Raw genomic sequence first — 15,585 nt, 5'->3', positions numbered from 1 at the left:
CACACGTTAAGTGTTCGTTCATTCACATTGTCGGTCCACGGTCCTCCCTCGACTTACGCTGAGGGACGTTGGCATCGGGACGTTGGCGAGAGAGAGCCAGGGAGAGAATTTCAAACTTGTTCAGGGTGTCAACGATTATACGACTATTGGAGGACATCATATGGTCTTTAACGTCCATGAGGTCATGCCGGCACACACACACCCGGTTTGATGTCGATCCGAGGGGCGGCACCGCCATCCCTGTGAAGCGTCGAGCCGGCAGTTGATAGTCAGGTCGGGAATCGAACCCTCTACCCCTTACTGTCGAACGATGTAAGTACACTGGTCTTCAGCTTTGCTATTAAGAACCGTCCAGTCAATTGAATGTCATCACCGTGAACATTCCGCCCACCATTTTGACTCTCCTTTATGCCGGGACAAAACGACTGCTCGAGGGACAATGGAGGTTGTGCCCACCTGTGCCTGGCATCACCGCACGGACACTCTTGTCACTGACTGGATAACTTGCTGGGATGTGGTTGTGAAGAGGGCAGATCACAAGTCTTCACTGCTTCACTCTCACGAGATTTGCCTTTTCACTTTCCATACTTCAGTTCACGCTGTCCGTCCTCTTCCCAAACACTTCCCACATTCCAAGGAACATTGTCCACCCTCATTACAAACACTTCCCACATTCCAATACACACTGTCCATCCTCACCCAAACACTTCCCATATTCCAATACACACTGTTCATCCTCATCCCAAACACTTCCCACATTCCAATACATGCTGTCTGTCCTCATCCCAAACACTTCCCATATTCTAATACACACTCTCCATCCTTATCCCAAACACTTCCTACATTCCAATACACACTGTCCATCCTCATCCCAAACACTTCCCACATTCCAATACACACTGTCCATCCTCATCCCAAACACTTCCCACATTCCAATACACGTTGTCCATCCTCATCCCAAACACTTCCCACATTCCAATACACACTGTCTGTCCTCATCCCAAACACTTCCCATATTCCAATACACACTCTCCATCCTTATCCCAAACACTTCCCACATTCCAATACACACTGTCCATCCTCATCCCAAACACTTCCCACATTCCAATACACATTGTCCTTTAAACAGTTTTTCTCAGTTCCTGCTGCTCAGCTTTTCCCCAAACAATCACACATTACGTCACGATCTCCTAATCTTCCTACGTAGCGGTCCCACTTCCCATTTCTCCCATCTCTCGTGGTGTTTTGCGGTTCCGTGTTTCACATTTTGCACGAGTTTGAATCCCAGGTGGATCAAATTGAACGAAGCCTTTTGCGTTTGTTGGAACGTTTTTTTTGGAGGAAACTTTCCACGTGGGATTAATAAAGACCGCATTCCTCAAGGACACTCGGAACGAGCCTTCAGAGATGAAGGGAACGCTTGTGTTCTCCGCCTCAACCGGCACATCCGTATTATCCATTCATATTGAACATTTCTCGTCCAGATATGAAATGTGTGGGATTGAAACCCTCAGATTTCAAACACAGCTCTCAATTAAATGTGATCCCTAATAAACCTTCAAAACTATGTTGAAGAAAAGGCGTCTTGGTGTCTCTCCCTTGCGATTGTCTCCTCCGGGTTGACAGGTCTGAGCCCCGCCCTGCCGGTGGAGTTGAACTTCACCTCAATAACTCCATTTCTCACCGTCCTTGTCTCACCGGAAAACGATCTTCCTTTGAAGAAGAGTTCGCAGCGATCCGAGGGGTGGGCGGGGCTGTCCGACTGTCAATCAGCCTGATGGGGGCGGGGCCTTTACACACGTGTGAGTGCATCCTCACAGGTGATGTGTCCTCATAGTAGATCCTCACAGGTGATGTGTCCTCATAGTAGATCCTCACAGGTGATGTGTCCTCATAGTAGATCCTCACAGGTGATGTGTCCTCATAGTAGATCCTCACAGGTGATGTGTCCTCATAGTAGATCCTCACAGGTGATGTGTCCTCATAGTAGATCCTCACAGGTGATGTGTCCTCATAGTAGATCCTCACAGGTGATGTGCCCTCATAGTAGATCCTCACAGGTGATGTGTCCTCATAGTAGATCCTCACAGGTGATGTGTCCTCATAGTAGATCCTCACAGGTGATGTGTCCTCATAGTAGATCCTCACAGGTGATGTGTCCTCATAGTAGATCCTCACAGGTGATGTGTCCTCATAGTAGATCCTCACAGGTGATGTGTCCTCATAGTAGATCCTCACAGGTGATGTGTCCTCATAGTAGATCCTCAGGTGCGTTTTAAAAGGTCAACAATCAGTTTTGAGGATAGAAGACACTCAGTGGAGTACATCCTTCCCTCCACCAGGCTGGACAGTTGAGGTTTTGTCTCCACTGATCGGCCGCATCTGGATTCAGACCTGAACCAAAATGGAATCCACTTGATCTTGTCACCGAGCCGACATGCCCACCAAGTTTCGTCCGAATCCGTCCATAATTTTTTTTATGAGATATCCTGCTCACAGACAAACAGACGGACAGACAATCTAGGGGTGAAAGTGTAACCTCGGTCTCCCTTCGGTTGCAGAGCCAATGACGGTCGACCAGGTGCGAGTCACGTCGATGCCAAATCGTATTTCCCGATCAGGATATGTCTCCGTGTTTGTGGACAAATCGAACCTCCGCCGCCCGATGTTGCACCACCATTTCGCGGGGAGCGGTTGCTCCGAGTGAAACCTGAGAGTGAAACACAATTAACTTGACAAAAGTCCATGAAATCATTCGAATTGATCAATTAACTCCAACCCTCACAGGACCAGGCACCTTTGGTCGTCACCTGTAAATGCACAAGGGACACCTTTCATGCTCACAGCAGGGAAACACCACAAAGCACAGCAGACACCACCCCACCACGGGAATGCGTCGAAACAAACCGAAGAGACAAACGTAGTTGTGAGACAAGGTCAATTTTACATGGACATTCATGGTTTCAATCATCTATAATTCCAGCAATCTGTGTGTGTGTGTGTGTGTGTGTGTGTGTCTGCAACCGCTGTTTCTTGACAACCACTTGTCCGATCTAATTGAAACTTGCCAGGTATATTGCTGGGGACCTGAGGATGTCCCTTTTCAAGGTTTGATATTAATCGGACAAGTGCTTCCCAAGTTATGGCCATTTATTTACCAACCAATGACAGCACACGTTGCTGCGTAGGCGTGGCCGATGGGGAAGAGATTCTCAGCCGCGTTCCCCATTACGGGTTACAACGTACGGACTTACGGATAATGATGACTTTCTGTATTCTCATAATTTCTCGATTTTTATGCCCATTTATAGATAAACACAATGCCCCATTCCTGTCGTCGTTTACAAGAGCGAAGGAACGGCCTGTGTGGTTGTTTGAATTCTTTTTTTTCTTTTTTTTTGTACATACGGGCACGTACTAGTTTAAACAATGCACAAAACAACCTTCAAAAGGTAGAAATGATTTACCTGTTTGTGACTCATCACAACGAAAAAGCCTTCATACCCCCTGGTGGGAACAACAAGAGGGAGAGAGAACTGTTTCACACAAGATGTTTCAGCACCGGGATTAAAACCCCCCAATCCCAAGGACACCTGAATCTACTCAGTGAAGGTGTAGCTTACCGGCAGGTAGGTGGTGGTGGGGGCACCAGGGTGGGTCATCGCAAACAAGTCGGTAATACCGACCAGCTTAGCTTGGGACGCCCACCATCTCAGACACGCTGTGGTGCTTCAAAGCAAACCATTGGGAATTAAGGCGGCTGTCCAACGTGCATGCACTCGGAGGAGTGAGATTTTGTCGACTTAACTGCGACCTTTTTACGCAAGTCTTCAAGGCTCAACCAAAACCACGGTCATGACGAACCAACGACCGGATATGGTCGTCCAACGGTTCACACCACCATCGATTAATCGGTTTTAAAAGACTCCGTCGTGGTGGCGGGACATCAGGTACACGCAGGTAGATCAACAAAAACAACAAAAAAGATGAAGTGCAGAGCACGATTATCTATCTATTTATTAAATACGCAAACAAACCAAGCCTATTATACTTAACCCTCACTAAGGTAACCTTCATCCCGTGTTAACACATTTCCGCAGGGCGCTCAAGGTCCGCCAACAACCCCCTTCTGGTAAAACTACCAAAATCAAGTCACTGCTCACCTTCACTCTGTCAATCCTCGTTTTCCCACCTTTGAAATAAACTCCCACACTCTCTTCAATCCCATTCTTCCCTCCAGGTCTACAAAACAGCCGTTGACCACCACCTCTTATCATCCCCCATCCAAATCCTCGATCTTTTCTTCCCCCGTCAATCCACCCCAAACCCACCTCCTTCAAATTCCCTGCTTTCCTTCCTGAAAGTCCCTGTGGTGTCCATCTTGTTTACCCCGTGTACCCCCACCCCATGTAGGAACATGTCTCTGTTCCCCACTGTTTTGTCCTTCCCTCTCCTTCGGCTCTCGTCTCCTGCGCCCCTTGTACGTTCCATGTGTTCGCTCCCGGACAAGCTTCGACACTGCATCGACAAGAAAGTTGAGCCGTGTCCACGTGGACACACCTCCTTAACGTCCTTCGTGTGCCACGTGGACAAGCACGTGACTTTCCGTCTGGCTCCACGTCGATGTCACGGACCCCTGAGCTGAGGGTCACGTGGACAGCTGTGGCTTTCCAGGAAAATACACGGAAAGAATCACGACGGGGAGTTGGGGGGGGGGGACCACGTGACACACACAAAGTTCGAGGCACAAACGTTGACGAGGACTGGACAACGTCGGGAAACATCGAATTCCTTCAGGAAACATCATGGAATTCGAACGGGACATTTCGAATGGCAGAAGTACGAGATGTGAAGATAAATGGGCGAAGTGTGGAGAGGAATACCGGATGGTCGATAATACAGGACGGACAGTGTGTCTTTGCAGGGAATAGCGACGTCATCGCTTTGGGAGAGGAAAAGGAAATACATTTTAAAACTTCCCAGACAAAAATTTCCCGCCAAAACGTCAGGAGGGGCGTTACCGTGACGTTCAACCGTTCGTAATTCCCAGACAAAAATTTCCCGCCAAAACGTCTGGAGGGACGTTACCGTGACGTTCAGCCGTTCGTAATTCCCAGACAAAAATTTCCCGCCAAAACGTCAGGAGGAGCGTTACCGTGACGTTCAGCCGTTCGTAATTCCCAGACAAAAATTTCCCGCCAAAACGTCAGGAGGGGCGTTACCGTGACGTTCAGCCGTTTGTAATTCCCAGACAAAAATTTCCCGCCAAAACATCAGGAGGGGCGTTACCGTGACGTTTAACCGTTCGTAATTCCCAGACAAAAATTTCCTGTGAAAACGTCAGGAGGGGCGTTACCGTGACGTTCAGAAGTTTGTAATTCCCAGACAAAAATTTCCCGCCAAAACATCAGGAGGGGCGTTACCGTGACGTTCAACCGTTCGTAATTCCCAGACAAAAATTTCCCGCCAAAACATCAGGAGGGGCGTTCCCGTGACGTTCAGCCGTTCGTAATTCCCAGACAAAAATTTCCCGCCAAAAAGTCAGGAGGAGCGTTACCGTGACGTTCAGCTGTTCGTAATTCCCAGACAAAAATTTCCCGCCAAAACGTCAGGAGGGGCGTTCCCGTGACGTTCAGCCGTTCGTAATTCCCAGACAAAAATTTCCCGCCAAAACATCAGGAGGGCGTTTCCGTGACGTTCAGTTCGTACTTTGTCAGATTGCTGAGGTGTCACTTGCCCCGTACGACACGTACTGTGCTCAGCCTTCATGGGTTCGTGACGTCACTGTGGACCGGGTCCGCATCGACATCGACATTTTTGACTCGGACACGGCCCCGCTGGACGAGTCGACCCGTTCATCGACGAGCTCCGTGCTGTGCGAACCCAAGTACGAGACGAGAGCCACGATGGATCGACGTTTACTTCTCGTCCTCGCTTCATGCGTGCAGGCACGAATTTGGATTCCAGTTTTTTATTCCGGTTTTCGTGCTGTCTGACTTTTACATCGACAGGTGTCCCACGGTGCGTGCGTGCGTGCGTCCCTCCCCGACGGCGCAGGTGTCCCTCGGACGTGGAACTTTCGAACTGCAGATCTTACGCTTCAGTGATCCGCACGGGGAACTTGGCGACGGTCGTTGCTGCGACGGAGGGGTCGTGCGAGCCTGGGCGCGGGGTGCTTGCCGGTGCGGCACCATGTTCACGGCTTGCTTGTCCCGGAGCCTGGACGCGCCCGGTGTCCCTCGCTGTTTGCTGGGACGAGGATGGACGCGCGTCGTCCGTGGAAACACCTTCGATTTGGGAGACGCCGTCGGCCGCGTCTCCGTCCACTTCGACATCGCATGGCCGGTACGTGGTCCGTGCCTTCGACGGTCGACGCACGTTTATCGAGTTTAACGTTTTGTGACGTCAGAGCGGTTCAAGACGCCGACGTTGCAGGATTTTTTCTTGACGAGTCTTTGTATTGACCGCATCAAAATCTGCGCTCATTCATGGGGGAACAGGGGGTGGGGGGGGGATTTGACCTTCCCCAAAAGAGGTGTTTCCTCTCTTCTCCGAAACTACACACACAATTTCGATGAAACTTCACCACAACCTTCATCACCCATGATGGACCAAACTTTTGTCACAGCAAAACAAAAACTTCAAAGTCTAAGGGGGTTTGTGGGGGTGCAAGGGGGGCGGGGGGGTTGAGTGACTGTTGTTCCTGATCTGTCTCTGTCTCTGTCTCTGTCTCTCTCTCTCTCTCTCTCTCTCTCTCTCTCTCTCCCTCTCTCTCTCTCTCTCTCTCTCTCTCTCTCTCTCCTCTCTCTCTCTTTCTCCCTCTCTCTCTCTCTCTCTCTCTCTCTCTCTCTCTCTCTCTCTCTCTCTCTCTCTCTCTCTCTCTCTCTCTCTCTCTCTCTCTCTCTCTCTCTCTCTCTCTCTCTCTCTCTCTCTCTCTCTCTCTCTCTCTCTCTCTCTCTCTCTCTCTCTCTCTCTCTCTCTCTCTCTCTCTCTCTCTCTCTCTCTCTCTCTCTCTCTCTCTCTCTCTCTCTCTCTCTCTCTCTCTCTCTCTCTCTCTCTCTCTCTCTCTCTCTCTCTCTCTCTCTCTCTCTCTCTCTCTCTCTCTCTCTCTCTCTCTCTCTCTCTCTCTCTCTCTCTCTCTCTCTCTCTCTCTCTCTCTCTCTCTCTCTCTCTCTCTCTCTCTCTCTCTCTCTCTCTCTCTCTCTCTCTCTCTCTCTCTCTCTCTCTCTCTCTCTCTCTCTCTCTCTCTCTCTCTCTCTCTCTCTCTCTCTCTCTCTCTCTCTCTCTCTCTCTCTCTCTCTCTCTCTCTCTCTCTCTCTCTCTCTCTCTCTCTCTCTCTCTCTCTCTCTCTCTCTCTCTCTCTCTCTCTCTCTCTCTCTCTCTCTCTCTCTCTCTCTCTCTCTCTCTCTCTCTCTCTCTCTCTCTCTCTCTCTCTCTCTCTCTCTCTCTCTCTCTCTCTCTCTCTCTCTCTCTCTCTCTCTCTCTCTCTCTCTCTCTCTCTCTCTCTCTCTCTCTCTCTCTCTCTCTCTCTCTCTCTCTCTCTCTCTCTCTCTCTCTCTCTCTCTCTCTCTCTCTCTCTCTCTCTCTCTCTCTCTCTCTCTCTCTCTCTCTCTCTCTCTCTCTCTCTCTCTCTCTCTCTCTCTCTCTCTCTCTCTCTCTCTCTCTCTCTCTCTCTCTCTCTCTCTCTCTCTCTCTCTCTCTCTCTCTCTCTCTCTCTCTCTCTCTCTCTCTCTCTCTCTCTCTCTCTCTCTCTCTCTCTCTCTCTCTCTCTCTCTCTCTCTCTCTCTCTCTCTCTCTCTCTCTCTCTCTCTCTCTCTCTCTCTCTCTCTCTCTCTCCCTCTCTCTCTGTATCTCTCTCTCTCTCTCTCTCTCTCTCTCTCTCTCTCTCTCTCTCTCTCTCTCTCTCTTTATCTCTCTCTCTCTCTCTCTCTCTCTCTCTCTCTCTCTCTCTCTCTCTCTGTCTCTCTCTCTCTCTCTGTCTCTCTCTCTCTCTCTCTCTCTCTCTCTCTCTCTCTCTCTCTCTCTCTCTCTCTCTCTCTCTCTCTCTCTCTCTCTCTCTCTCTCTCTCTCTCTCTCTCTCTCTCTCTCTCTCTCTCTCTCTCTCTCTCTCTCTCTCTCTCTCTCTCTCTCTCTCTCTCTCTCTCTCTCTCTCTTTCTCTCTCTCTCTCTCCTCTCTCTCTCTCTCTCTCTCTCTCTCTCTCTCTCTCTCTCTCTCTCTCTCTCTCTCTCTCTCTCTCTCCTCTCTCTCCCTCTCTCCCTCTCTCCCCCCCCTCACGGGACCGTTGACTCATCCACATGAAATTTTACTTTCCAGTTGTGTGTGTATTTATTTATTTAAATCTTATTCATTACACCTTCTGTCTTGCCAAGTGCAGTTGGTCCATCATGACTTTTTGTCCTTCGGAGGTTTGAAGTTTCAGTGTAATTTGAACCTCGGTCCCTCTTTGTCCACACTCTCTGATTTTCCCAATGTCCCTGTTGGAACACTCCTCGGGACGCAGTGAACCATATTGGTGACATTGTTCCCTTGTGTGACATCTATAGATCCTGAGTTCTCCATTACGTCGGTGAAGTTTGAAGTTTTCTCTTTTTCCACTTTCTTTTTTCAAGTCAAGGTTTGTATTTGTAAGATGATCCCTCCGGAGTTTAAATTTTTGGTGATTAGAGCTTTTAAAAATTTTTTTTTTATTTCCGCTGTCAAGAATCTCCCAATCCATTCAGCTCCTATTATTGATGCTCCCTTTATTTAATTGTCTTATATTGGGATGTGGAGGGGGGGAGGGGGGGTGGAGTCATGCCAATGACCAAATGTCTGGGAGCTGCTTGTGTCGCCTGTCTATTTGTTGTTGTCGTTGTTGCAGAAAGTGTACATGCTGGTGGTGGAGGTCTGGCACCAAGATGAAGGTACCCGAGGTAAGTACTCTACCTAATGTGAGGTCATGTTCGTGCTGTTTTCACGTGTTTTTTGGGATGTATCAGGTTCTTGATGTCAGACACACCAGAGTTGTGTGAATTGGTCCTCGAATTCTATGACCGTGGGTCCTGGAATGACCAGCAAAGAGCAAACGACCACATTTGATCCACATTTGATCCTTCATGCCAATCATCATGTGAAAACTCTTCGACATTCCTCTCGCACACCACCATTGACAGCAATGCATGCAACGTCTGTCAACTGCTGGCACCATGTTTTCAACAACGGATCGAAATTCTGCCTTCACTTTGTCATGATGGACCCGCTTGATGAGTGACTTGCTCATTGTAATTGGGCAACATGATTGGTTTTGTGTGGGCAGCGGCCAATCAGAACGCCTGAAGAACTCATCTTGCCAGCATCCAGAAGGATGCGGTGACTGCTGCTCAGATACAGGGATGAGATCATGATGCTGGCGGTCGACCCATGTGGCTCAACAGCAAGTTCTGAATTCTCTTGATGGATGACGACACCTTGATGCACACGTCAAACCCGCGTTTCAGGACCTCCCCCCAAATTTCAAATTTCTCCCCTCACTCCCCCTTCTCAAAGCTTCCCCACTTCACATCCACAAAGCTTCCTCCTTCCCCCGACCTCTCTCTTCCATATCATTTCTCCACCTCCTCCGATCTCCCACTTCCCTTTGCCCCTTCTTTTATTTATCCCCACTGCGACTCATTCCTTCACCACCGAGCCCTTTGTCCTCCTCCCCACCCGACCCTCTCCCCTAGCTCTTCTGCAATCTGTCATGAACTGTCAACAACTTTCACTTCCTCCAACTGTCCTCCCTCACACTACACTCCCCCTCCCCTACAACACCCAAAGCCTCCTCCCCTCCATCTTCCTTAAATATGTGGACCTCAAATATCCAGGGCCTTCGCTCAAACCTGACTTATCTCTCCATCCCGGTTGCCACTGACAAACCAGACACAATCTGCCTAACAGAAACTTTCCTCCCCCAAGACGTCTCTGACTCCCAAGTATCTCTCCCTGGTGACTCCCTCCTCCGGTACGACAGACCTGAGCCTCGTCCTGGTGGAGGAGTTGCTCTCTTCATCAAAGACTCTATTCCTCACTCTCCATGCACTGCCCTCACTCCCCCACACCCCCAGGAATACCTCTGGCTTCGGCTTCCCCTCCACTCCCACCTCTTGTTTATATGTGTACTGTACCGTCCATCAAACAGTGATGACTCCATCTACACCTCACTCTCTGAAAACTTGGACCAAATTATATCCACTCATCCCAACTCTCTCTCTTCCTCATATGTGGTGACTTCAAATTGCCATCATTTCAGTCCAGTTGGCTGTGGATGGAGGTCCTAAATGCCAAACATGAGATCAGAGCCATCTCCCTCGACAAATCGTGAGCTTTCAATATGGTCTCATATCCTGCACTGCTCACCAAACTCTGGCAATCTCCACTCATGGCTCACGGACTTCCTCTCCTGTCACAGTCAACGTGTGGCTTCACGCTGTGGAAACCTTGGCATTGAGGGTCATTGGTATCTCCCAAGATGAGGCTGAGTCTTTGGGCCTCTCACTCTCTCATCGCAGGCAGGTCGGCGGTCTTTCTGTCTTCTGACGTCTCCTCTCCAGCCTTGCCCCCTCCCTGCCTACTCTGCTCTGTCTGTGATCTGTCCCCCTCAGGGCGCTCAAGGTCCTCCAACAACCCCCTTCTGGTAAAACTACCAAAATCACGAATCACTGCTCACCTTCACTCTGTCATTCCTCTTTTTCTGCCTCTGGAACAAAATCCCAAACTCTCTTCAATCCCACTCTTCCCTCCAGGTCTTCAAAACAGGCTGTTCACCACCATCTCACATCATCCCCCATCCAAATCCACGATCTTTTTTACCCCCGTTAATCCACCCTGAACCCACCTCCTTCAAATTCCCTGCTTTCCTTCCTGAAAGTCCCTGTAATGTCCATCTTGCATTCCCCATGTTCCCGCCCCATCCCTCTCCCTTCCACAGATCTCCTAACGTCTCTGTCCCCCACTATTTTGTGCTTCCATCTCCCGCCCCTCTTGTCTCCTGCCTTGTTATATGTTTCTGTGTATTTAACTCTTCCATGAGCCTCGACTCGGTGTACAAAAAAAATCCCCCAAAAACTTGAGTGCTTTTTCGGACTCGGACAAAAAAATTTTTTCGGACAAAAATCCACCAGTCGGATTGACAAAAAATTTTCACCATTGGAGCAACTACTCATGCAGAATTGTCCAATTAAAATTATGACGTCGTAGGTCACGTGATTTGGCAGCGATGTTGTAAAAAAGGGAAAAAATTTTGACCTCTATCTCTGAAAAATTTGAAACTTTGCACATGGCCAAGTACTCCACATGGGGAATAAGTGTGATTTTTTTGCACCATGTCATTGGTGCCTTTGTTATGACGTCACAATTATATACGTGGAATGTTACATCCGATCGGTATGAACATTTTTGAGGGTCATCTTGGGTGGAATTGGTCGACAGAAATTTTTTTGATGATGTCATCAGTCACACGGTTCAGTCGTCTTTTTTTATTTATTTTTGGAATCTTCAAAAATCTTCTCTGAAATCGCTGAACAGATCAAGGTGAAACTTTAAAGCTATGACCACCTATCCATGAGGAACAAAATGGTCCCACCTGAGACGTCACCGGTCACGTGGTTTGGCAGCCGTGTTGAATTTACCCCGAAAACTTAAAAACCTTCTCCAGAACGGCAGGACAGTTCGAGGGGAAACTTCACACACGTTTTCCAAAGCCTTGGGGATCCCACTGTGTTCACGAATAATTGATAGGTCACATGGTCTGGCTGCCATGTTGGATTGAACAAAAATATATTTTTAAAATGATTTCTCTTGATCCGCTTCATCGATCAATGTGAAACTTTGCATTTATGATCCGGTAGTCATGGGGAATAGAGTTTGTAAATTTCAACCTGATCGGTCGCATGGTCTGGCAGGCAGAATTATTTATTTTTTTTTGAATCTGGGGGTTGTTATTTTTGTTTGTTTGTTTGTTTGTTTTTTAAATAAGGTTCACCTGGCTGCACCTTGATGGGTCTGCAGGTAAAGGAGTAGCAGCTGAAACCCGATTCGTATCCAGGTTCCTCCTGATGACTTCATCTTTGCCCTTTGCTTGTTTGGGTTCCTTCTGATGATTGCAATGCGGCATTGCACCCGTTCGGTCTTCCATTTGAATTGAATTGATTAACAACGAACGTCATGGGTCAGCATCAAGTGTCCGTTCAGAGCGGGGTCACATCAAAGCGGGACGTCTCGGTACCCGGTCATCAGTGCCAGCAAGTTACAAAGTGGCATTTCTCGTTTTGCTTGATTTTCATGACGTCACACACCAGGACACAAGATGGCAGAGACATTCGTCGCATTGACTTGTACGTTGATTTTTGGTCACTTGGACGTGCTCCACTGTTTGTTGTGCAGAGCTGATCGAACGAGCCAAGCATCCCAGTGTTCTGCTCCCTGGACCAACGTGGCGGAAATTGAGTCACACAGGCCCGAGGGTCCAGTTGTCGTACAAAGTGCGTGTCGTTTGCGATAAGAACTACTATGGTTCAAACTGTACGCACTTGTGCAAACCACGTGACGACTACTTTGGACACTACGAATGTGACGAGCTTGGAAACAAGGTTTGTCATCAAGGCTGGAGCGGTCTGCACTGCAAGAAAGGTGAGCCTTCAGCAGGGCCTCGTATGTTGCGCGCAAGCAAATTGTTTTGATTGTGTTTTTAAGGAAGATAACTTCCTGACATATAATTTTTGATGCCTTTCCAACCTTTGTTGCAGGTGAGCCTTCAGCAGGGCCTCGTATGTTGCACGCAAGCAAATTGTTTTGATTGTGTTTTTAAGGAAGATATCTTCCTGGCATATAATTTTTGATGCCTTTCCAACCTTTGTTGCAGGTGAGCCTTCAGCAGGGCCTCGTATGTTGCACGCAAGCAAATTGTTTTGATTGTGTTTTTAAGGAAGATAACTTCCTGACATATAATTTTTGATGCCTTTCCAACCTTTGTTGCAGGTGAGCCTTCAGCACGGCCTCGTATGTTGCGCGCACGCAAATTGTTTTGATTGTTTTTTAAGTAAGATAACTTCCTCATATATAATTTTTGATGCCTTTCCAACCTTTGTTGCAGGTGAGCCTTCAGAAGGGCTTCGTATGTTGCGCGCAAGCAAATTGTTTTGATTGCATTTTTCAGGAAGATAACTTCATCATATATAATTTTTGATGCCTTTCCAACCTTTGTTGCAGGTGAGCCTTCAGCAGGGCCTCGTATGTTGCACGCAAGCAAATTGTTTTGATTGTGTTTTTAAGGAAGATAACTTCCTCATATATAATTTTGATGCCTTTCCAACCTTTGTTGCAGGTGAGCCTTCAGCAGGGCCTCGTATGTTGCACGCAAGCAAATTGTTTTGATTGTTTTTTCAGGAAGATAACTTCCTGATATATAATTTTTGATGCCTTTCCAACCTTTGTTGCAGGTATCCAGAGCATGCCCCCTCTTCATGGATTTTGAAGGAATTGTTTTTTAAAGTTTGTTTTCTATTTGACAGCAATTTGCCGTCGCGGGTGCAACCTGCAGCATGCGACTTGTTCTTATGCAGACACTTGCAAGTAAGTTGATCGACATTTGATTTTATTGGCTTTAAAATAAATAAAAAACGAAGTCGAGGCTCATGTAAGAGTTTATACACAGACCATATAACAAGGCAGGAGAAAGAGGGCGGGAGATGGAAGCACAAAATGGTGGAGAACAAAGAAATGAGGAGATCTGTGGAAAGGGGAGTAATGGGATCGGGTGCACAGTCTAAACAAGATGGTACTACAGGGACTTTCAGGAAGGAAAGTTGGGAATTTGAAGGAAGTTGGTTTGGGGTGGATTAACGGGGGTAGAAAAGATCATGGTTTTGGATGGGCGACGATAAGAGGTGGTGGTGAACAGCTGTTTTGAAGACTTGGAGGGAAGAGTGGGATTGAAGAGAGTGTGGGAATTTGTTCGAGAGGTGGGAAAAAAGAGGAAAAAGAGAATGAAGGTGGGCAGTGATTCTTAATTTTGGCAGCTTCACCAGAAAGGGGTTTCTGGAAGATCTTGAGCACTCTCGGGGGACAGATCACAAACACAGCAGGGCGGTGAGGCCGGAGATTAGATGGTGGAAGACAGAAAGACCACCAACCTGTGTCCGGTGAGAGCGTGAGAGACCCAATGACTCAGCCTCATCGTGGGAGATACCAATTGTCCTAAAAACCTTGGTTTCCACAGTGTGAAGTCAAGCTGGGTGTGATGCAGGAACACCACCCCAGAGGGGAGAGCAGTACTCCATCAGACTTCGGATGAAAGCTTTATAAGTGGTTGGAATTGGATTTGTTTGTACTGGTAAAAAAAATTTATCTCTCTCTCTCTCTGTCTCCCTCTCTCTCTGTATCTCTCCCTCTGTCTCTCTTCCTCTCCTCTCTGCCCCCTCCTCTCTCACCCCTCCCTCCCCACCTCTCCCCCCTCTCTCTCTCTATGCTCATCTTTGGCTCACGCTGCTTCCGCTTCCTTGTCTCAACTTCCCTCCAATTTCTTCTCCCACTCACCCATCCCATCCTCACATTTGCTGAATGTTGTTTTAATTTTGCTCTGTTGATGTAATTATGCTTTATTGCCCCTCTTCCCCCTTTTATTTAACACAAGGTTGAGGAAGATAGTTACTGTTCATTTAAACAACCCATGAGATTTTATGTTTGTTGAAAATAACTGCATTTGGATGTTTGGTTTTGTGTTTGTCTTTCCATGAAGTTGTCTTCTTGTGAATTGCATCAACAGGTGCCGAGGGGGCTGGAGCGGAGAGTTTTGTGATCAGTGCCTGCCACACCCTGGCTGCAAACATGGCACCTGCCTGGCACCCTGGCAGTGCCTATGTGAAACCAACTGGGGCGGTCTGCTTTGCAGTCAAGGTTTGCAAAGCCACCTCCACCACGCCAGCAACCTTTTGTGTCGTTTATCCCCAGGAGGTTTGTTTGCTCCGCCATTTATCTGCTTGTTTGCTTTGCACTCAGATTTGGATCACTGTGGGAAGCACACGCCGTGCCAGAATGGTGGGACCTGCAAGAATTCACAACCTGCAAAATATGAATGCATTTGTCCGGAAGGATTCTCTGGCCCTGACTGCGAAACGGGTGAGGATCTCAGCAATGTTTGTTCTCTCTGCTCGTTTCGTGGACTTGTAAGTTTGCTTCACATGTTCAACTCAGCGTCGTGGAAGGCTAAGATCGAATCAAGGCCACTCGACTGGCCATGATGGTCTTGTGTTTCCAGTTGACGGGCCTCATGTCGTGAACTTCACAACTTCGAGTTTGGGAGGGTCTTAGGGGTCTGAAATGGTTATAACGGGTGTTGGTGGGACTTCGGGTCTTCGTGGTCTTCATGGGTCTCAGGGTTGTAAGGGTTTGAAAGGGTCTTCGTCTAAAAGGGTCGAATGTAATTAATAAACACTATAACATTTCGTGCAAACAAACAAACGGACTCGTGTGTAATGTTTCAATGGTGATTGTGACGTCATTAGTCACATGGTGTGGCCAGCCATGTTGGGGAAAAGGAGAAACGTTGGACCTCTGCATCTCCGAAA

At 48.0% G+C, this 15,585-nt stretch overlaps 1 protein-coding gene across 4 annotated transcripts; it reads left to right on the top strand.

The window, feature by feature from the left end:
- The first annotated feature begins 5,579 nt into the window (after positions 1-5,579).
- LOC147006329 (protein jagged-1b-like) lies at positions 5,580-15,278 on the top strand. 4 transcript variants are annotated; one of them, XM_085869036.1, is made up of 7 exons: positions 5,581-5,948; positions 6,058-6,345; positions 8,862-8,913; positions 12,404-12,649; positions 13,531-13,591; positions 14,784-14,914; positions 15,017-15,278. In XM_085869036.1, exons 1-7 carry the CDS (start codon positions 5,907-5,909, stop codon positions 15,256-15,258), a joined length of 1,062 nt encoding a protein of 353 aa, XP_085725162.1. In that variant the 5' UTR covers positions 5,581-5,906; the 3' UTR covers positions 15,259-15,278. The 4 variants fall into 4 exon arrangements, with proteins under 4 accessions (XP_085725163.1, XP_085725162.1, XP_085725164.1 ...); XM_085869038.1 differs by lacking the exon at positions 5,581-5,948 and adding an exon at positions 8,545-8,615 and having other exon boundaries at positions 6,218-6,345; XM_085869037.1 differs by lacking the exon at positions 13,531-13,591 and having other exon boundaries at positions 5,580-5,948.
- The last annotated feature ends 307 nt before the right edge of the window (positions 15,279-15,585 follow it).

This window comes from Eptatretus burgeri, unplaced genomic scaffold (genome assembly GCF_056783735.1).
Source record: "Eptatretus burgeri isolate ZD-2024b unplaced genomic scaffold, Ebu_testis_v1 Ebu_testis_scaffold_3186, whole genome shotgun sequence".
Lineage (NCBI taxonomy): Eukaryota > Metazoa > Chordata > Myxini > Myxiniformes > Myxinidae > Eptatretus > Eptatretus burgeri.
The sequence above is the reverse complement of the archived record's forward strand: the minus strand, read 5'-3'. Positions and strand labels throughout refer to the sequence as shown.

What these genes read in the sequence shown, in the direction of transcription:
- LOC147006329 (XM_085869036.1), top strand. Translation starts at nt 5,907, where the DNA reads ATGGATCGACGTTTACTTCTCGTCCTCGCTTCATGCGTGCAG. An exon ending in TCCTCGCTTCATGCGTGCAG is followed by an intron (nt 5,949 to 6,057) that starts GCACGAATTTGG and finishes CCGACGGCGCAG; the next exon opens with GTGTCCCTCGGACGTGGAAC. An exon ending in ACTTCGACATCGCATGGCCG is followed by an intron (nt 6,346 to 8,861) that starts GTACGTGGTCCG and finishes TCGTTGTTGCAG; the next exon opens with AAAGTGTACATGCTGGTGGT.